The 23,023-nt window shown below is 43.8% G+C and overlaps 2 protein-coding genes across 6 annotated transcripts; one reads left to right on the forward strand and one right to left on the reverse strand.

Annotated features, from left to right (window-relative positions):
• The first annotated feature begins 35 nt into the window (after positions 1-35).
• On the forward strand, positions 36-6,289 carry c13h11orf68 (chromosome 13 C11orf68 homolog). Of its 4 annotated transcripts, none has more exons than XM_035783394.2 (3): positions 36-106; positions 1,039-1,157; positions 4,950-6,289. In XM_035783394.2, exon 3 carries the CDS (start codon positions 5,017-5,019, stop codon positions 5,779-5,781), a length of 765 nt encoding a protein of 254 aa, XP_035639287.1. In that variant the 5' UTR covers positions 36-106; positions 1,039-1,157; positions 4,950-5,016; the 3' UTR covers positions 5,782-6,289. The 4 variants fall into 4 exon arrangements, with proteins under 4 accessions (XP_035639287.1, XP_035639290.1, XP_035639288.1 ...); XM_035783395.1 differs by lacking the exon at positions 36-106 and adding an exon at positions 113-382; XM_035783396.2 differs by lacking the exon at positions 36-106 and adding an exon at positions 423-855.
• LOC118391902 (putative transcription factor p65 homolog) lies at positions 6,049-21,451 on the reverse strand. Of its 2 annotated transcripts, XM_035783393.2 has the most exons (11): positions 21,283-21,450; positions 18,685-18,720; positions 13,128-13,264; positions 12,463-12,608; positions 12,145-12,236; positions 11,563-11,697; positions 11,275-11,379; positions 10,652-10,867; positions 10,453-10,527; positions 10,276-10,350; positions 6,049-10,099 (listed from the first exon to the last, which is right to left on the reverse strand). In XM_035783393.2, exons 1-11 carry the CDS (start codon positions 21,287-21,289, stop codon positions 9,321-9,323), a joined length of 1,803 nt encoding a protein of 600 aa, XP_035639286.1. In that variant the 5' UTR covers positions 21,290-21,450; the 3' UTR covers positions 6,049-9,320. The 2 variants fall into 2 exon arrangements, with proteins under 2 accessions (XP_035639286.1, XP_052315383.1); XM_052459423.1 differs by lacking the exon at positions 18,685-18,720 and having other exon boundaries at positions 21,283-21,451.
• Positions 21,452-23,023: the final 1,572 nt, after the last annotated feature.

The raw sequence follows: 23,023 nt of genomic DNA on the forward strand, positions 1-23,023 counted from the left end.
TAGTCTGGTGTACCGGGTAGTGCTGCGGCTGACACCCTTAAATAACTGTCGGCGCACTACTTCCATCTCTTCATTTTCTCGTCTCATTCCAGCGAGGATTCGTTTGGTAAGAGCTCTATGTTAGTGTATAAGCGCATAAGTAATACCCGCAGCTAGCTAGCCTCTCCATCATGGTACGCTGCTGTCCCCCCCACTCGGTTTAGTTTGTGCTATCGCGTTTGGTTTTCGTCCTTGTTTTTATTACTAACCTGGGCGATACTTTATTTGGTATATCCCAGTATTGTGGTGCTGAAGGTTTGTCTTAGTTGTCTGTCCACCAGAACCCCCCTGGTCATAGCTCTCGGGTTCGGGGACCGCGCCTACCCCACAAGATCCGGAGACGGTATGTTTAATTTCGGCGGGCTTGCAGTTCTCCCTGAGAATGAACTATGTGTTACAAGGCGCAGTTGTCTTGACTCATGTGTGTGTTATGTAGCACTATATTGGATCACTCCAGTGTGGTATTATTTCGGGCGGCAGGATACAGTCCGAGTAAGATGTTTCAGTCCAAACACAAAAGACACCAACTGGCTGCATTCCGAACACAACACACACCTTCCCCCGTCTAAGTGGACACATGATAACATGAGGCATGATGAGTTGGCACTTGCAGGGCAAGGTTCGCTGGCAGAGGGAATTAATTTTAAATGGTCGACCTTGGCTTAAAGTTAGTTCCACGGATGTTTTCGTTCATCATGGAACCACCAGCAGCTGTGTGCTTTTATATGCGCTCAGTCAATTTTGATTGTATTTCATGTCATGGCTAGATGACAAACCATCCGCAGACATCGAATACTAGCCATCCGACGATATCGGGTAAATCGAAAATTACAATGTGTGTTGTCAGGGAAAGTTGTATGTGCTAGCCAGCATTTCCAAAAGCTAAACAAACGTCATTACGTGTTTGTGCATTAGTAGCACAATCTTGAACTTTAGATTCGTTTTTACTTACAATTGTATGGTGACTTAATCTTCAAATTGAATTATGGAACGTTTTAGGCCCTGAAGTGAACAGAATCGTACACTCTTATCACAAACGAGGCCTGAGGGGCCAACTTCCCTTGCTGTGCTAATTGTTTGGACCAGTGGAAAAGATTACAGCGAGGATTCCCACAAGGGTAAGTGGAGGGTTTGTCTTTTACGCAATTAAAATGCAGCCAGAATTTCAGATTAGTACCAGGTAGTACTGCGGCTGACCCTCTTCCTTTTGTCTCATTCCAGAGGATTTGCATGGTAAGATCTCTGTTAGTGTGGAAGTATACCTGCAAGATCAGTATCTTGGACCAGCTAGCTAACTATCCTCTCCATCAGGGTGCTCTGCTGTCCCCCCACAGAATGGCTTGTGCCATCTAGTTTGGGTTTTATCCTTGTTTTTTTTTTTACTTGAGACGGTGTACTGACCTGTGCGATACTCTGTTTTGTCTACCAGTATTGCAGCGCTGAGGGTTCGTCTTAGCTGTCTGTGACTTGTCTGTCCCCGGAACCCTCCCGGTAATAGCTTTCTGCTTCGGGGACCGTGTTTACCCCACAAGATCGGGAGACTGTTTCACTCTGGCGGGCTTGCAGTTTTCCCCTGCGTGAACTATGTGATGCGAGATGCACCGTTTCATCCTTCACAGGGCGCAGCCATGTTGCCTAGACTCTTGTGTGTTCCACGGTGAACAAGCTATGCAAAGTAGCTAGCTTAACGAGAGGTGACCATTGTAGGACTAAGCACAGTTATAAACACACTTTCCTGAAGTCCTGCCAACCAGAACCCCCACGTATAAAGCAAGAAATAAGCTATAAACGTGTGAGGTAGAATGCAATAAGATAATGAGACTAAGTATGATACTGTAGGTCCCATTCTATACTATCGTAACATGTTTACTATAGACACAGTAATAATACTTTTGGCTTCATTTTCCAGTATTGGGCTGAATTTGTTAGCCTGGCCATGGTGAGATTACACTGGTGTTTTTTATTTATTTTTTATACGTAATTGCTGGGTTGTGTTAGTTTCTGTTTTACAGTAATCTATTACACTTAAGGGTTTCAGTGTGTAGCTGTTTTTACTATAGTTCTGTTGCACTAATTTACAGTACACTGTAAATACCCCTTAATTGAAACATAACTATCTGAGTTTTTCTACAGTGTGTAGCTGGGTTTACTATAGTTTTTCTGTTGAACTACTTACAGTAGGTTACAGAGTAACTATGCTAGTTTACAGTGACTATCCTAGTTTCCCTTGGAAACTCACTTTTTAGCTATAACACTGCCTTGTTGCAGTGTGTAGCTAGGGTTATTAGTTTACCATGTTTACTTAAGTATTCAGACCCTTTGCTATGAGACTTGAAATTTAGCTCAGGCGCGTCCTGTTTCCATTGATCATCCTTGATGTTTCTACAACTTGATTGAAGTCCATTCAATTCAAAGAACGATATTTGCATACTTTAAGGGGTCTTTTTTACTGCTGTGTGCAGAAGCAAGAGTACATCTGGCGAGAATGTGGTCTGCACAACAGCCAGACTGAATTAATTCAATTGATTGGACATGATTTGGAAAGGCACACACCTGTCTATAAAGATCCCACAGTTGACAGTGCATGTCAAAGCAAAAACCAAGCCATGAGGTCGAAGGAATTGTCCGTAGAGCTCTGAGACAGGATTGTGTCAGCACAGATCTGGAGAAGGATACCAACATCTCTGCAGCATTGAAGGTCCCTAAGAACACAGGGGCCTCCATCATTCTTAAATGGAAGAAGTTTGGAACCACCAAGACACTTCCTAGAGCTGGCCTGCCCGGCCAAACTGAGCAATCTGGGGAGAATGGCCTTGGTCAGAGAGGTGACCAAGAATACGATGGTCACTCTGTTAGAGCTCGAGAGTTCCTCTGTGGAGATGGGAGAAACTTCCAGAATTACAACTATCGCTGCAGCACTCCACCAATCAGGCCTTTATGGTAGAGTGGCCAGATGGAAGCCACTCTTCAGTAAAAGGCACATGACAGCCCACTTGGAGTTCACCAAAAGGCACCTTAAGCTTCCCAGACCATGAGAAATAAGATTCTCTGGTCTGATGAAACCAAGATCGAACTCTTCGGCATGAATGCCAAGTATCACATCTGGAGGAAACTTGGCACCATCCCTACGGTGAAGCATGGTGGTGGCAGAATCATGTTGTGGGGTTGTTTTTTTTCAGAGGCAGTGACTGGGAGACTAGTCGGGATCGAGGGAAGGATTAACAAAGTACAGAGATCCTTGTTGAAAACCTGCTCCAGAACGCTCAGGACATCAGACTGGGGTGAAGGTTCACCTTCCAACAGGACAACAACCCTAAGCACACAGCCAAGACAAAGCAGGAGTGGCTTCGGGTCTCTGAATGTCCTTGAGTGGCCCAGCCAAAGCCCGGACTTGAACCCGATCAAACATCTCTGGAGAGATCTGATCGGACGACTGTTTATTTTTTTTACCTTTTTTTTACCTTTTTTTACCTTTATTTAACTAGGCAAGTCAGTTAAGAACAAATTCTTATTTTCATTGACAGCCTAGGAACAGTGGGTTAACTGCCTGTTCAGCGGCAGAACGACAGATTTGTTCCTTGTCAGCTCGGGGGTATGAACTTGCAACCTTCCGGTTACTAGGCCGACGCTCTAACCACTAGGCTACCCTGCCGCCCCACGCTCTCCGTAGCCAACGTGAGTAACACCTTTAAACAGGTCAACATACACAAGGCTGTGGGGCCAGACTGATTACCAGGACGTGTGCTCCGGGCATGTGCTTGACCAACTGGCAGGGATCTTCACTGACGAGTTGCGGTTTTGTCTTACCAGGGGTGGTGGACAGATTTGCGTTTATTGTCGAAGGAATGAGCGTTACACCAAGGCCTGTACTCTGGAGAGGGATCGATTTGGAAGTGGGGGGGGTCTGTCATGGTCTGGGGCGGTGTGTCACAGCATCATCAGACTGAGCTTGTTGTCATTGCAGGCAATCGCTGTGCGTTACAGGGAAGATATCCTCCTCTCATGTGGTACCCTTCCTGCAGGCTCATCCTGACATGACCCTCCAGCATGACAATGCCACCTGCCATACTACTCGTTCTGTGTGTGATTTCCTACGAGACAGGAATGTCAGTGTTCTGCCATGGCCAGCGAGGAGCCCGGATCTCAATCCCATTGAGCACGTCTGGGACCTGTTGGATCGGAGGGTGAGGGCTAGGGCCATTTTCCCCCCTTGTAGGTGCCTTGGTGGAAGAGTGGGGTAACATCTCACAGCAAGAACTGGCAAATCTGGTGCAGTCCATGAGGAGATGCACTGCAGTACTTCATGCAGCTGGTGGCCACCAGATACTGACTGACTTTTGATTTTGCCCCCCCTTTGTTCAAGGACACATCATACCATTTCTGTTCGTCACGTCTGTGAAATTTGTTCAGTTTGTCGTAGTTGTTGAAACTTGTGATGTTCATACAAATATTTACACATGTTAATAAGTTTATTGAAAATAAATGCAGTTGACAGTGAGGACTTTTTTTGTTTTTGCTTGGGTACCGTTTGAGGCTGCATGCTATTTTGTATACAGCGTGTTTCAAAGTTTTGCTAGCGACATTGAAATCATGGAGACTTGAGCAGTCTTAAACATTGCTAGCTGGTCAGCTACCTTAGTACAGAAACATTTCATTACTCTACTGTAAGTTGCTCTGTTCATGCAAGTAAAATGTAAATACAGAGTTCTAAACATTTATCCATGCTAACGAACTAGCTATCTGTTTAACAAAGCTACTCCAAAACAGCTTCCATCTTTGGTTGTACGATATCATTATGGGCTTTCCATGCTCTGTTGTATGCTTGTTTGGGATGAGTGCAAAGGCAGTGTTCTCATGAACAAGGTTTTATAACTTTTCATACTCAAACTAACATCCATGCTTATCTACAGGAGAATTGTGCACCCATTTGACCATTGCTGAGAACCCATCCCAGGAACCCCTTATTGAGATTCCACCATGGAGGATGTTCAGGTGGAGGAAGATGTCCCAAAGGAGGGGGCAGAGGTGGAGAACCCAGAGCCATTATCTGCAGAGAGCTATGCAGCAGAGTCCATGGCTGCAGACATGGACCCCTGGATCATATTTGACTCTCGCAAAACGCCTGCAGCTGAGTTTGACGGCTGGCTGGAGACCAACAGGCCATCACAGGTGGGGCGCTTTGGGGACGAGGAGGGGGGTAAGGGACCTGTGGGGTGGATTGCTGTGTTGGGCCCGGACCACTGCCCTACCACAGGGGACATCACTGGACTCCAGGCGAGCTGGGAGAGACTGCTGACCAGCGGAAGAACCATCACCTTCCAGACGGTGAAGGAACTGGCACTGAATCACGGGGTGCTCACCGGCAAGTGGCTGATGCACCTGGACTCAGGCTTCAAGGTGGACCATGCCTGGGAGTGTGTGGCCAGAGCAGCCCTGGAAGGGAAGATCTTCCAGACCAAGGTGAGCCCGCGCGACCCCAAGTCTGACCGTAAGCACGTCATCTGTTCCTATAACAAGGACTTCACAGACGAGAACGAGGTGATGAGGCTGGATGCAGTCATCCGGGCCACGGGGGTCAAGTGCTCGCTGTCCTTCAAGCCGGATGTTTACACTTACCTGGGTATTTATCGCAACAACCGCTGGAATCTCTGCCCCACAATCTACGAGAGCAAGTACGACCTGGAGTGTGTGCCCCGACGTTCCCACATCGTCAACAAAGTCACCAATCTGGAGGTCACCTAGGAAAGGAGTGTGGGAGGATAGTTTGCTATTGCTAAACAAGCACTTAGCCTGACTCATGGCATGTGTCCAACACTATGTTGTACAGTACTGTACTTCTGACTTGGGTTCAGTTAATTCCCTGAAGTATGGGGTTTAATATTTGAGTCCTTCCTATACATCTCGAAGCAGACTTGTTCATCGTGCTGAAATATATTTCAGATAATTTCTTGCCATAGTTCATTACAGTGTGCTTCAAGATTCAGATTATATTGTCTACATACAAGCAAAAATGTTTTAATCGATTTATTTGGTAGTGCGGCTGCCATCCACAACTCTAAACTAGAGCTTGTCACTGGTCATGCAGTGACTGAATACATGCATGTTTCATTGTGATTCTGTACATTTAACATTTACAAAGATGTCAAGGTATCTGTAATAAAAATGTCTTACCACTTTCATTGTTTGGCTTCTATGTTTTGTACTCAATGTTATCAATTACAATAATTGCCAAATAAATGTATTTTAAACATTCTGTTGTATTGTCAGTTATCCTCTACAGGATCGGTGGGTTCCCCGTGGACCGGTTGAGCTAACGTATGCTAATGAGAATTTCCCAGGGCATAGACATATCTGATATTGGCAGAAAGCTTAGATTAACAAGAATTTAACTGCACTGTCCAATTTACAATAGCTATTACAGTGAAAGAATACCATGCTATTGTTTGAGGAGAGTGCACAGTTATGAACTTAATGTTAATAATAAACCAATTAGACACATTTGGGCAGTCTTGATACAAAATTTAACAGAAATGCAATGGTTCATTGGATCAGTCTTCAACTTTGCACATACACTGCTGCAATCGTGTGGCAAATCTAAATTGTTCCTGGGCTGGAATAATACATTACCTTTCTCTTGCATTTCAAACCATAATACAAATAAAAAACAATGCGTTATTTTGTACCAACTTTTACCAGATCTGTGTTATTCTCCTAGTTCACAGTTCCACATACTTCAGTATTTCCTTGCAAATGGTATCAAGAATATGCATATCCTTGCTTCAGGTCCTGAGCTACAGGCAGTTAGATTTAGGTATGTCATTTCAGGTAACATTTTAAAGGGGCAGCTCCTTAAGAGGATTATTTATACTGTATTGAGGGACATTGTGGGAAGTGTAGTAGGCCACACGTACAATCACTTAGCAAACACAAATGTTTCAATTAATCTAATTTTCTGTCTGCATATATACTTCTACAAAAGATTATACAAGTGTCTGTTTTCAGTGAAGCAGCATTGGCTTAAGTACAGAGTTATGGTTTAATTAAACATGTTTTATTTGATGTAAAATGAACTGCAGCCGAAGTTCATATACCATACCGCAAAATGTAATAGTATCACACTGGCCTAAAAGCAAACTACACTGTGAGTGAGCATAATTGACGGGCGGAAATGATATTTGAGATACCGACTCAACTAACATCTTTTTTTACTAAGCATATCAGTGAATCTGCTACATTTCTGACATCTATAAACAATATCCTTCCTTTTCAAAGATGTATTGAAAATTACAGTGACAAGTTAATGTTAACATGGTAAAACTGTACATGACATTTTAGATATGTCACCAAGGTGAGTACTATATCGCGCATATCACCTAAGGCAGGGGTGTCACTCATTCCATTGAGGGCTGCTGGCTTTTCCTTTAAATGAAGCCATAGACAACCAGGTGAGTGCAGTGCCTTACTAATCAGTAACCTTAATTCATCAATCAAGTACAAGGGAGGAGTGAAAACCCGCAGACACTCAGCGGAATGAGTTTGACACGTGATCTAAAGCCTAAGGACATTGTCATTTCAAAGTATTCTTGTCTTGCTTTATAGTACAGTGATATTACACTACCTACACTATAGGCTAGTAATACACTTCCAATTTAAATTTTGAATGGTTTTAATGCATAGACATCTGCCTCACTCATCTACAAATATATCGGATGTCAGTCATTTCACTTCACGGAGGGCCTGCAGGTTTTTTTCCCCCTTTCAATTAAGACCTCGACAATCGGGGAGGGGAGTTCCTTACTAATTAGTGACCTTAATTCATCAATCAAGTACATGGGAGGAGCGAAAACCTGCAGCCACTTGGCCCTCCGTGGGATGAGTTTGACGACCAACCATTTTAAGGATTTTCATTGGTTGTTAGATTGGGTAACTAAACTGGGAACTTATTTTGTGCTTGTAAAAATGATTCCCTTTTTGAGAAATATTTTCCCTTTCACATACAAATGTTAAAGTTCTAAATGACAAGCTGAGAACACCACGGTTAATATTATGACCTGATTTCTAGTAAAAAATCAATCTTCTGACATTCTTCGAGTCCAACAAAACATATAGCACACAAACAAGCACAATATAATAGATGATGACAGAGCAATCATTTTGATTCTTATTTGGAGAACAACCACGACTACAAGGTGTCGAAAGCGTTCCACAGAGATCCTGGCACGTCTCCAACTTGACAGCACAAATTGGCTGGATTTTATTTGGGTGGTGGACCATTCTTGATACAAACGGGAAACTTGTGAAAAACCTAGCCGCGTTGCAGTTCTTGACACAAACCGGTGCGTCTGGCACCTACCATACCCCGTTCAAAGGCACTGAAATCTTGTCTTGCTCATTCACCCTCTGACACACACACAATCCATGTCTCAAGGCTTATAAATCCTTCTTTAATCTGTCCCCCTCCCTTTCATACACTGATTGAAGTAGATTTAATAAGTGACCTCAATAAGGGATCATAGCATTCACCCAGTCAACTCTGGACCTCAAAGACCGTGCCACTGCATTTTTTCCATTGTTCCCCTCTAACCAGGGAGAGATTTAGACCTGGGACACCAGGTGTGTACAATTATCAGGTAGACCAGGAAATCCAGCAGGCTCTGGACCTCGTAGGGTAAGAGTTGAATATCCCTGGGCTATGTAATGGAAAGAGCAGGTGTCCTTAATGTTTTGTGTACTCTGTTACATCTTCAGGCGTTGTAGGAAAGATGCAGTGTTAAAAACATCGTCAGCCTAAGTTCCATTGCTATCGGGAAACCTGGACTATCCAGTCCATACATTGACAATGATTCAAGAAGACACATTTCAAACCGTGAAGTTCTTAGGGACCAGCAGTTAATACCACTGCCTTTGGAGACTAGATACAAGCCTGGGTTTATACACAACCCAGTGGAGGTGTATCTTTAGGGGTTGACAAAAAGTGATAAATCCTTGAGTCTCGTGATTGCCCACAAACTGGCAGTTACCAGGGGTTCCCTGTAGCCCTCTCTCATATTCACTCTGTTCATCGAGTACAGGCAGGGTTCTGCAGCTGTCCCAATTAACATAGAGAAGAGCGCAAACAGCACCATCTGATTCTCGATCAGCCAGCCAAATGTATTTTCTTTGTAGTCCATTAGAATAACAAGTACAAGGGAAGTTTGGTTGGAAGGGAGCTGGGTCTCCAAAGGACAAGAGGACAGAAACGTAGTATTGCAGTAAAAATATCTGTAAAATCAGAGAGGTCTCTAAGTCTGATGTCCGGACACGAAACCGGCCTGGTTGCCACTGTTCAGGATGGACATGAGACGGTCTTCGTCCATGGAGCTGAAGACGTCCAGGTCGTCGAGGACGGCCGGCTGGCTGGAGTTGCCAGGAGAACTGTCGATCATGCCCTCGCTCTGGAGCAGGTTCACGATGCTGTTGGGGTAGTTCATCCAGGTGCTGCCGCCACAGCTGTTGTTGACCACAGGGTTGGTGGCAGGTAAGTGGCAGGGTGCCTGAGAGACCGACACCCTACTGTTCCCTGGCCCCTCTCCAGCCAGACCACTCTGGACCAGCATAGCCTGGAAGTCGTCGATGTTTATGTTATCTAGTGTCCCTGACTGGTGGACCTCAGAGAAGCTGGGGAACTCGGGTAGCTCCTCATCCACCATGGGGCCATCCACCCTGAACTGGGAATCCTGGACCCCGAAGGTAGAGGTGGGCTCTGGGGTAGCGGCTGCGCTCACTGGCTCCTGGGGACTAGCGAAGGTGGAGAAGGTGAAGCCGTGGAGGTCCGACAGGTTGACGGTGGGGAAGGCCTGTGAGGTGGCTGCAGATGCCTGGGGGTTGGTGAATCGGGCCACGGGGGTGGCTTTGTGTTGGGAGTCCAAGGTCAGGCTGTTGAGGAACTTCCAGGTCTCTGCTGGACTGGAGGAGGAGGGCTCTGCTTTGGGCTGGGTTCGGAACAGCTGGCCAGGCTGGGGGCTATCATAGTAGGGCTGGGGCTTCACAGAGGCGGCACGAGGGGGCGCCACTGGGTTCACTGCAAGAAACAAACAGTCAATACCACTGTCCCCTACCCAATGCTGTTGAATTTACAAATTAACTTAGGGTCCCTAAACAGTTATCTATGTTAACTTCTGGCCACTGATGTTACATACAGAAAGAACACCCTTAACTGTATGACGAAGAAACAGCTAAATAAGTAGGATGATTTACCAGGCTGGCTAGCTGCTGGCTTGGTGGCAACTGTTCTTCTGGCAGTGTTGAAAGGCCTCTCTGCTGGCATGGCCACTGGAATTCAAACATAAACCATCACACATTAACTCCCCCAAAACCATCAGATGACACAGCTGTCTAGTTCAGTGAGAGACATGAATCATTATAGACATCTACCTGATATGGACCCCAGCTTCAGATTCTGGAACATTCCCTCTGTCCGTTTTCGCTTCTCTATCAGTCTATATTCATCTGTATAGTGAAAAAATAAAATAATTAGCTTGTGTGAAAGGTTTTGCATGACAACCTCACAGCACACAGGAGTGTTGCCAAAAGAAACCAAACAGGTCGTCATAGTAACGAAAAGGGAAGAGACCTGGGTCGGAGGGCAGGAATTGGAAGTCCATTGGCTCGCTGACCTCGCGGTCCGAGGGTCTGCGAAGCTGCATCTTCACTTTGATTGGCTCGGTCAAGTTGGTGTCGTAGAAGGGCGGGGTACGGAACACGATGGCCACTTGCCTGTGGACATCCGCCTGGGAGAAGGTGCCCTTCCCCTCCCACGAGTCCTGGAAGAACCGTACCTCGATGTCCTCTGTGGAGGGAACAAAGAGGGTGGAAGCGGGGATGGGAAGGAGGAGGTGAGTTTCTGGCTGGGAGAATTCATTCAGCGCCAGTCCAGCTGACCTGGTAATATTTTGTAACAACATAATTGGTAGCCTACAGTTTCATGTAATACAGAGAGGAGATAATAGTCCCTTCGTTCTACGTTTGAACAATTAAGTGGGCTTATACACAATACTATCAAATGAGTCTCAATTAGCTAAGTGGTTACCAGTAGGCTTATTCACAATGATTTCAAATGGATGTCTGGCAAAGAGGAACTTCAAAAGAGTCCACACACTAACAGGAGAACAAAGCCGTTGAATGAAGGCAAAAAATAACTAACAGGCTCAACACAATAGCAACCAACAACAATTGGAGTGTTTGTGTCAGACAAACCTTTTTGCACTTTGTCACAGAGTAAGAAGATCTCGTCCCCTCCTCTGCAGCTCCCAGAGTTTCTGTTCACTCGACAGATCTTCAATTCTGCTGTGTTGGGTGCTCCTGTGAGAGAGAGAGATGGGAGTGAAGGAGCGTTAAGGGCCACAGCACCTGTCTAGTTCATGTTTATAAATGAGTGAAACTGACAGAGTAAACAGTGGAACAGGAACAGCCTGGACAGAACAGTGACAGATGAGGGAGCTAGTGTGTAGTCAGTGAGTGTGTGTGTGTGTGTGGCAGACTCACTATTGTCGTAGATGGGCTGAGACACCACGGGCTCCAGAGGGTGAAGTTCACCGGTAGGTAGAGTGATCGAGGCCTGGAAACAAAGCCTCACTGCATTCAGGTCAAACTCCTCCTCCCACACCTTCGCCTCGGGAACTACCGCCAAAACACAACACAGTCAGTCACAAAGCCAAAGGGTGTGGCATCTGGGATTGGCTATTTGGCGTTGACAAGTGATAAAACAAAAATCGATAGTTACATATCTCAATATTTTTCTCATGCTACAGCAAACATATAGTGAGCAATATGTTTGTAACATCAAATTGCAATATCAAACTCAATATATATAGAATCGTGAGAATCACAAAACATATCGTATCGGCACATAAGTATCGTGATAGTATGAGGTATCTGGCAATTCCCAACGCTAGCATTGACTGTATCGTGTCATGGTCACAGAGGACAAATACATTACTATTCACACAATATTATTGGATTAAACCAAGGTTAACAAAACATGAAAATGAGATTGGATGAGTTAATATGTGCATAACAGTCAATGTTATGACAATGGACCGACTGTGTGTGTCTGTCTGTACTCACTGTTGAAGGGGTTGTTTTGGGTCTGCAGTCTACAGGAAACTGCTTCGTTCACATCCTTTTTCTTCACACACTGAATGCCCAGGTTCTGAAAACTGAGATCAGACAGTGAGAGGAGTCAGAGTGAACGTGTGTGAAACTGAAATAGAGATCGACCACAAGAGGGTGCTTCATTCAACCACGCTCTGGTTCTAGTCTTTAAAAAATCATGACTATGTGAAACAACTTTTCCTGACCTAAATGGTCATACAAATGATTAACTGGTAATCTTTTGGTCATCCAAGTATATGTCTTCTATCACACTCACACACAGCTGTGTACCTGTGTACTCGTCTCTCCTGCAGGTCTGCCTCATAGTAGCCATGTTTGCAGTCTTTCCCCACCAGCTCGTGCGGGTGGGGCTTGTGAGGCGGGTTCTTGGTCACCAAGGAGACACGGACACGCAGGGGACCATTGTAGTTGTGCACCTGCATGGAAGAAAACCAGGTTAGGAGGATGTGTGCCATCACCCGCCACAAAATCTCCACCACTTCCTTTCCTATGTCAGAAAGCAAGGTGGGTCATGTCTAGATGGGATACAGCTTCTGTCAAATTTGACATAAAAAATATATTTTTTTTTACATTTTAGCTAACCCTAACCCTTTTCCTAACCTTAATTTGACACATTAATTAACCTAACCTGCTGTGTAAGGTATCATAAACCTGCTTTAAAAAAGTCCATTTTAACAAAAGCTAAAGACTAAACCCCTGTTGTGTAGTAGTAAAACAGACAGCTATGGTTATAACTAGACAAAATGGCTAATTTCCATAACACATTGCATAATCATTTGTCCATCAACTACAGTATATTAGAATATATGGTGAACGCAGCCATGGTTTTGAAGGTCTCTGAACGTCTCAATAAGCTACAGTGCAAATAAAGCATGGCCCCTTAATACATAGTTAGCTCAGTGTGCCAATTATGTGTCATTTAAGGGTGGCCTAACCTTGATGGCGGGGTGTGTCTTGGTGGTATCGTTGCTCTTCTCTCCCGGGATGCTGCCCGCCGAGCGCCCCTCACACTTGTACCTGAACCTCATGCCTCTCGGCTTGGGCTGCTCAATGATCTCTATGAAAGAATTCCCTGCAGAGAGAGAGAGAGAAATACACTGTGACCTTCATTCCAATGGGATCTCATTACTATCTCAATGTGACTGATTGGCACACATTCGCAATCAATGTCTCAATTGTCTGAAGGCTTCAAATCCTCATTTAACATATCTCCTCCCCTTCGTGTACAGTGATTGAAGTTGATTTCAGTGTATTCATGGATGCCAAGGGAAGACGGGCTTTTGTCTCTGTGTTTCATCATTTTCCTTCAATTCGCAAGGGGCTGAATGGGTCTCGCCGGAGAAAGCATCCGAGCGGGCAAAACAGCACCCCTCTGTCTCTGTATGTGTAGGCCATCTATCTGATGCTGTCTGGTCAAAAAGAGTATGACATTGTTGCCGCCTGTAGCGTTGAATTTAAGGGAAGCTAGCGAGCATTTGGCCTCCCTTGATGAATAAAAAAGTATTATATAATAGCCATTCAGCGTTGAACTAAACTGAGTGAGCTCAACTGTGAATCTATTGTCTGCTCCTGTTGAATTATTAAACCATAGGTTAATTCCATGTTGTCTGCATCTGAGTCTTACCTTCACACCAGATAGATAGGGATTTGGACATGTGGTTTTACTTAATTCTCCGTATTGGCCAATGATTATAACGGCAATTCTGATCCAGCCATAAATTCATACATTGTGCCCCTGGCCTGAGACGATGGAAGTTCAATATGTAGCTAGATGTAGAAGGCTAATGTTATCTAGCTAACGTTGCCCATTAAAGGAAGTTAGGCTAGCGAGCAAACATTTTAGCAAGGTAGCCTACGACAACAAAAATTGTAAGATTGAAGTGAACTGTATCACCTTTTCGTCAACATGAAAAGAGTGGAGGATGGCATTGGCATTTCTCAAAAGGGGGGTGAGTCAACATGTTTTTTCTACTTGCACGAACACACACGAACACACACACACAGAAATCAGAACCATGGACAGCCACACCCCTGAACAGGCAGTTAACCACTGTTCCTAGGCCGTCATTGAAAATAAGAATTTGACTTGCCTAGTTAAATAAAGGTCAAATAAAATAAAAAAATGTAGCTTACTTTGATTGGACTAAATAGTTTTGGTATCTTACCACTGTACTGGACTAAGCATAACTGATTTTATGATGATGAAATGGTGCTGGAATAGTGGAGGCAGCTCCTGTTTCTTTGCAACTTGTGGTAACTCTCTGTGGTTCTAAATCAGTAGGTGTATAGTAGTCCGAAAATGTCGGAAACATGAACTTGCTTGACCATGCTGTAGGTCATGTTACTGTTGCTCTCCGGTTATGTGATGAAAGAAAAACATTTCTGGCTTGGCTTCCCCAGTGATTTTACCCAGTGGTTTCATCTACTGCTGGATTTAACAGCAGACATCAATAAGGGAATCATACAGTACCAGTCAAATGTTTGGAATCACCTACTCATTCCAGAGTTGATTTATTTGGACTATTTTCTACATTGTAAAATAATAGTGAAGACATCAAAACTATGAAATAACATGTAGAATCATGTAGCAACCAAATAAATGGTAAACAAATAAAAATATATTCATATTTGAGATTCTTCAAAGTAGTCACCCTTTGCCTTGACAGATTTGCACACTTGGCATTCTCTCAACCAGCTTCATGAGGTAGTCACCTGGAATGCATTTCAATTAACAGGTGTGCCTTGTTAATTTGTGTAATTTCTTTCCTTCTTAATGTGTTTGAGCCAATCAGTTGTGTTGTGACAAGGCAGGGGTGGTATACAGAAGATAGCCCTATTTGGTAAAAGACCAAGTCCTTATTATGGGAATACCAGCTCAAATAAGCAATTAGAAATAACAGTTCATCATTACTTTAAGACATGAAGGTCAGTCAATACGGAACATTTCTTTAACTTTAAAAGTTTCTTCGAGTGCAGTCGCAAAAACCATCAAGCGCTATGTCCTCTTATGAGGACAACCACAGGAAAGGAAGACCCAGAGTTACCTCTGCTGCAGAGGATAAGTTCATTAGAGTTACCAGCCTCAGAAATTGCAGCCCAATAAATAATTCTCATCATCAACTGTTCAGAGGAGACAGCGTGAATCAAGCCTTCATGATCAAATTGCTTCAAAGAAACCACTACTAAATGGCACCCTCTTACAATTTCTGGTTGCAACAACCAATCATATCGTCGTCTGCAACCAAGAAGTAACCAAGAATTGCACTGCCCAACCAATCCGAGACGCCAGTGCAACCAAGAAGTAACCAAGATTTGACCAATGAAGATAGAGCTATGGCAGGACCTTTAAACGCTAGAAGAGGACCATGGAAAAATATATTTCCTCTCAGGTCATTTTGTTTGAGTTATCTTAAGTAATGTTAGCTACCACTTTTCATCATCATCAATTGGAATATCTAGCCGGTAAAAATATCTAGCTGGTTAAACCGTTAACGGTTAACAAGATTTACTGTGTAGTTACATTAATGCTATCTAACTATTTAGTAAACTGGTGTTTTGACACTGGCACAGTTTATCGAAGTAAACACCTGTGCTCGTCTGGGCCTCTGTCCATGATCTCCACACCTGTGTCCGCCAGGGCCTCTGTTCATGATCTCCACACCTGTGCTCGTCTGGGCCTCTGTCCATGATCTCCACACCTGTGCTCGTCTGGGCTTCTGTTCATGATCTCCACACCTGTGTCCGCCTGGGCTCTGTTCATGATCTCCACACCTGTGTCCGCCTGCTGCTGTTCATGGTGTCCGCTGTTCATGATCTCCACACCTGTGTCCGCCTGGGCTGCTGTTCATGATCTCCACACCTGTGTCCGCCTGGGCCGCTGTTCATGATCTCCACACCTGTGTCCGCCTGGGCTGCTGTTCATGATCTCCACACCTGTGTCCGCCTGGGCCGCTGTTTATGATCTCCACACCTGTGACCGGCTGGACCTCTGTCCATGATCTCCACACCTGTGCCCGGCTGGGCCTCTGTTCATGATCTCCACACCTGTGCCCGGCTGGACCTCTGTTCATGATCTCCACACCTGTGTCCGCCTGGGCCGCTGTTCATGATCTCCACACCTGTGTCCGCCTGGGCCGCTGTTCATGATCTCCACACCTGTGTCCGGCTGGGCCTCTGTTCATGATCTCCACACCTGTGCCCGGCCGGACCTCTGTTCATGATCTCCACACCTGTGTCCGCCTGGGCCGCTGTTCATGATCTCCACACCTGTGCCCGGCTGGACCTCTGTCCATGATCTCCACACCTGTGCTCGTCTGGGCCTCTGTCCATGATCTCCACACCTGTGCTCGTCTGGGCTTCTGTTCATGATCTCCACACCTGTGTCCGCCTGGGCCGCTGTTCATGATCTCCACACCTGTGCCCGACTGGGCCTCTGTTCATGATCTCCACACCTGTGCCCGGCTGGACCTCTGTCCATGCTCTTGACCCCCTTGGCCGACACCGGTGCCCAGCTGGACCTTTGTTCATGATCTCCACACCTGTGCCCGGCTGGGTCTCTGTCTTTGAATTCCACACCTATGCCCGGCTGGGTCTCTGTCTTTGAATTCCACACCTGTGACCGGCTGGGTCTCTGTCTTTGAATTCCACACCTATGACCGGCTGGGTCTCTGTCTTTGAATTCCACACCTATGCCCGGCTGGGTCTCTGTCTTTGAATTCCACACCTATGCTCGGCTGTCCTTCAGTCAGCCCCGTCCTCTGATCCTTACGGGCTGGGCATTCTGATGGAGCCAGTGATCAGTCGCTCTCCATTTTCAGTCAATTATATATAATTGTAATTATTTGTGTTCAACTGTTTGTCCCTCTGTGGTGTTTATTTAACTGTTTAAACAGCATAATTTGTCATTTATGTTTTTCTCAACAGTATTATCTCCTTCCTTTTAATTCACTCTGAGCACAAAACCCCTTAGCTGAATTCTGTAATTACATTTTGATCAAGTGTCAGTCTTTGAATGCTCCATTGTATATACTATTTAATGTTCCTGCTCGTGTGCCTTGTGCACTGATTTCAAACAATTAGAATATATTTGTCATTCTCACGTCTTCCTCCAATTCTGTGTCTTGAATTACTTTCTTGATTTACAATCAAAACAATTTAGCCAACATTACGTGTTCAATGTGAACTTGATATTAAATGTAAAGATTAAGCCATTTCTCTTTTTTTTTAGATAAACAAGATTTAACTCCTGTGGTGTTTAGGCTTAACACATTTAGGCTCCCCTTTTTTAAGTTTGATCCTGTAGAGGGTGAGCTGTTTGACAAAAAGAGACGGGTTTTCATAAGGTAACCTTATGGGTGATGATGACAGATTTACGGGCTAAGAGGAACAATGATTGTCGGATGAAGCTCGATGCTTTTCTCCTTTCAGATTGTCACGGGAAGGAAAATAAAGCATTAAAAAAAACAATTAAAAGCTAAATACAGCAGCCGTGTCGGGGTTCGATACAGGGTCGACATCGGCTAGTATGTTCATTCTTGGTAGAAAATGCACCCCGAATTCGCTACACTTGTTAATTCCTGGTGGCACATCCTCGACTGATGAGCTATATCCTTGGAGCACCAATAAGAAGAAGAGACTTGCGTGGGCCAAGAAACACGAGCAATGGATGTTTGACCAGTGGAAATCTGTCCTTTGGTCTGATGAGTCCAAATTTGAGATTTTTGGTTCCAACCACCATGTCTTTGTGAGATGCAGAGTAGGTGAACGGATGATCTCTGCATGTGTGGGGGTGCTTTGCTGGGGACACTATCAGTGATTTATTTAGAATTCAATGCACACTTAACCAGCATGGTTACAGCTGAGCGCAAACCAGATAGGATATCATTTATTTTTCAACAGGACAATGACCCAACACCCCTCCAGGCGGTGTAAGGGCTATTTTACCAAGAAGGAGAGTGATGGAGTGCTGCATCAGATGACTTGGCCTCCACAACCACCCAACCTCAACCTAATTGAGATGGTTTGGGTTGAGTTGGACTGCAGAGGGAAGGAAAAGCAGCCAACAAGTGCTCAGCTCAGCATATGTGGGAACTCCTTCTAGACTGTTGGAAAAGCATTCCAGGAGAAGCTGGTTGAGAGAATACCAAGAGTGTGCACAGCTCTCATCAAGGCAAAGGGTGGCTACTTTGGAGAATCTCAAATATAAAATATATTTGGATTTGTTTAACACTTAGTTGTTTACTACATGATTCCATGTGTGTATAAAGAAAAACCCTTGAATGAGTAGGTATGTCCAAACTTTTGACGAGTACTGTAGCTTTCACCTGGATTCACCTGGTCAGTCTATGTCATGGAAAGAGCAGTGTATGTATATCAGTATGTTTCAAAATAAAGCTGATGCTTCACGTGAATACAGTAATGATAAGGGAGAAGCCATAAAGTGAACAGAGACAAACAGAAAACAGGTCAACAGCGTGATATAACTCTCCTTACCTTGGTTCAAAGGGGGCTGTCCCCATCCATACATTCCTATGGAGATGGAAGAAATTGACAAAAAAAAACATTTACTAGAACAAATAAGTCAGTAAGATACAACTATCAACCAAAATCCACAACCCATAATTCCCCTCAACTATTCTCAGATGAGAAAAGGCAGACAAGAACTGCTAACGTTGAAGATCACAACAGCTTCGTGGTACAAATTCAGCTCCTTCTCCATAAGCAGAAGGGTGTTAACTAAAAGTAGAAGTTAAAGGGGGGAAGTTCACCCTCAACTCCTACCCTATGAGGTCTGGAGCTTGATGGTTTTCTGTTCTACCTGATAGTTCATTGCTCCCACCTGGTGTCGCAGGTCTAAATCAGTCCCTGATTAGAGGGGAACAATGATAAAATGCAGTGGAACTGGCTTCGAGGTCCAGAGTTGAGTTTGAGGGCCCTGGACCCTTCAAAAACCATAACGTGCACCCCTTGGGGTCCTGAGGACAGAGTTTGGGAACACTGATTTGGATGTAGCTTATCAGATAATTCTACCCCCTATTTTCGCATTGAAATCCAGGAAGTACATTCATGTGTTCCGCAAGTCGGGTCGTCACTAGTTACCACAGCCACAAAGTCATAAAACCTGCCTATCTCTACAATTTATCTTCTTAAAATGTGATGTTAATTATAACCTTAACCTTAAAAGTAGCATTTTTATATAAAAATACAGAAATAAATACTCAAGCAATGGACCTACTAACTGTCTGGGGTGATGACTAGGCAAGTGTTATAAACGGCCTAGGAGTGTTTTGGGGTGAACTCCCCCTTAAATATAACTTATTATTTATTTTTTATTTAACCTTTATTTAACTAGGCAAGTCAGGTTAAGAACAAATTCGTATTTACAACGACAGCCTAGGAACAGTGTGTTAACTGCCTTGTTCTGGAGAAAAACGACAGATTTTTACCTTGTCAGCTCGGGATTCAATCCAGCAAAATGCTCTAACCACTAGGCTACCTGCTGCCCCAAATACCTGGAATGCAAAGCTAAATGCATTGAAAACAAAGGAGGTTCCTCTAAAACACAATAGCAGGCAAGGTATAACGGCTCACAACGTCTGAGTGAACTGCAGATGAATAAAGTAAAGTAAACACAGAGAAAATAAAGATTGTCAGATTACCGTTATTTTTACCACCTGACAACACTTCTATTGTGTCTGAAATAGTTCAATAGTGCAGTGGGTTTATAGAACACATCTAAAATACAGACGTTTTCTAGTTCATGGAAAAAGGACTGGAAACTGTGTTTCTCCCTTGATAGTCTATGGTCGATTCTGCATCAACTGGGTAGACAAGATTGATTACACATGGTGTCCCTTGTGTTGTAGCTTTGATGATTGTATAGTTAACTTTGACAATGAGGTTCAACTCCTGATAAAACAGTATATTACTCAATATTCAGACTCATTTTTAAACCCATGTAAATAATGCAGCAGGAACGAATACATGTTTAACTTAGGCTATATTGACAAGAAGTTGATTAATTAGTGAAAGTGGGTGCTCATCAAATCAAATGTGTTTATAAAGCCCGTTTTACATCAGCAGATGTCACAACGCGCTTATACAGAAACCAAGTCTAAAACCCCAAACAGCAAGCAATGCAGAAGCCCACTGTTACTAAACTAAGGCCATCTTCAAAGCGAAAGTAACGCCCTGGCGACGCAGTTCACACACCCAGTGCCTTTATTATTTCAATGTGCCATCACCGACTGTCCCACACGTGACATATTACAATAACGTTTGCTTTTTGTGAGGGGCAAATGTGTGTGAGACGCGCCTTGCGCATGCATGTGTGTTGTCCATTCCTCCGTGTTGTTGTAGCACTGATTTGGCTACAAAGTATCCAGCTTGTTGACGTTCGACCTTCAAGCCCATTAGGTACAATGTAACTTTGAGTCACATTGTTGTTGCGTTGCTTTATTAACCTGTTATTAACTAACCTATCGGCGCAAAACCCTCGCTATGACGACGTATAACGATTTCCTAAATGTCATACATTGTAAACATTTAGGCATTAAACATACAGCTACATCTATCAAATAGACATATGCAATGTTGTGTAAACACTATGACGTCACTTCGGGGACATTGTCCCCTTATTAATTAGGCTAAGCGTCAACAAAGTTGTATAATTGGTCAAAAAAGTGAAATATCTCCCTGCGGCTAAAGTCAAATATATCGGAGAACCGCGTAGCCTAGGCCTCCTGTCGCACTACCCTAGTGTTGGGATAAAAAAGGCATCCATAATATGCATAGGCTACTGATAGCCTATACAGCTTCAATGTCACGAAGGATCACGTTCTACTAGATATGATGTAAAATAATACATCTATAAAAGATGTGGGCCTATCTCAAACCATGTCCAACTTCCTAGTAGGCTACAGTGCTGGCAAGTCGCGGACAGTGATCTCCATTATGTTGTATTGACTCCTCCTGCGGTAGTACAAAACCAATGGTATCGGGGCTTCCCCCTTGTGCGCAAACAAGTTGCTAAGCTTCACACGAGACTCGAACATGCATTTACTTTGAGGATCAGTTTGTAAACAAACTTACCATCCATTTCCGAATTCTACTTCTGCCACGTTGGTTATTGGAATAGCCTTTCCCCTCGGGTGTTTGTCCTATGATAACAGGCAAATTTGTAAACTTGTCGTGACAGATCGCTCTTTAGCCACCTCCGCCTTGAAGTCTCCAATGCAACTTGCCACCACCCTCTAAAATGGGGCGGAAATACCCAAATGACGTAAAGGAACAGAAAATGTATATTGGTTTCGTACAGTCATAACACATTTAAAGTTCAAAACAGTCACAAAGACCGACTGTGAGATTGAGTGCAATTTAACTGCGTCTTTGTAGCCACTATGTAGCGCAAATTTGACAATAAAGTAGGCATATCAACAATATTTATATTCTGTTGATATGTTCAATCTGAGTCAATGGAGAATAATTATTTCAACATAGTAAAATACAATGGTTTGGTATCCTGTCTTGTAAAGTCCAGTTGTTCCCAAACGGTGCGGTGCATCCAGAGAGGATGCGCAAATATAACACATATATACAGTACCAGTCAAAAGTTGGACACACCTACTCATTCCAGGGATTTTCTGTATTTTCACTATTTTCTAAATTGTAGAATAATAGTGAAGACATCAAAACTATGAAGTAACACATATGGAATCATGTAGTAACCAAAAAAGTGTTAAACAAATCAAAATATATTTTATATTTGAGATTCTTCAAAGTAGTCACCCTTTGCCTTGATGAAGGCTTTGCACATGCTTGGCATTCTCTTAACCAGTTTCATGAGGTATTCACCTGGAATGCATTTCAATTAACAGGTGTGCCTTGTTAAAAGTTAATTTGTGGAATGTCTTTCCTTCTTAATGAGTTTGAGCTAATCAGTTGTGTTGTGACAAGGCAGAGGTGGTATACAGAAGATAGCCCTATTTAGTAAATGACCAAGTCTATATTATGGCAAGAACAGCTCAAATAAGCAAATAGAAACGACAGTCCATCATTACTTTAAGACATAAAGGTCAGTCTTTGAAAGTTTATTCAAGTGAAATCGCAAACACCATCAAGCACTATGATGAAACTGGCTTTCATGAGGACCGCCACAGGAAAGGAAGACCCAGAGTTACATCTGCTGCAGACACATCTCAACATCAATTGTTCAGAGGAGACTGCGTGAATCAGGCCTTCATGGTTGAATTGCTGCAAGGAAACCATTACTAAAGGACACCAATAAGAATAAGAGACTGGCTTGGGCCATGAAACACAAGCAATGGACATTAGACCGGTGGAAATCTGTCCTTTGGTCTGATGAGTCCAAATTTGAGATTTTTTGTTCCAATTGCAGTGTCTTTATGAGACGCAGAGTAGGTGAACGGATGATCTCTGCATGTGTGGTTCTCACCGTGAAACATGGAGGCGGAGGTGTGATGGTGTGAGGGTGCATTGCTGGTGACACTGTCTGTGATTTATTCAGAATTCAAGATACACTTAACCAGCATTGCTACCACAGCATTCTGCAGCGATACGCCTTCCCATCTGGTTTGCGCTTAGTGGGACTATCATTTATTTTTCAACAGGACAATAACCCAACACACCTCCAGGCTGTGTAAGGGCTACTTGACCAAGTTTCCATATGTGTTATTTCATAGTTTTGATGTCTTCACTATAATTCTACAATGTAAAAAAAGTAAACATAAATAAAAACCCCTGAATGTGTAGGTGTGTCCAAACTTTTGACTGGTACTGTATATATTTTAAGGAACTCAGTTTGCCTTTCAAC

Source organism: Oncorhynchus keta, chromosome 13 (genome assembly GCF_023373465.1).
Source record: "Oncorhynchus keta strain PuntledgeMale-10-30-2019 chromosome 13, Oket_V2, whole genome shotgun sequence".
NCBI lineage: Eukaryota > Metazoa > Chordata > Actinopteri > Salmoniformes > Salmonidae > Oncorhynchus > Oncorhynchus keta.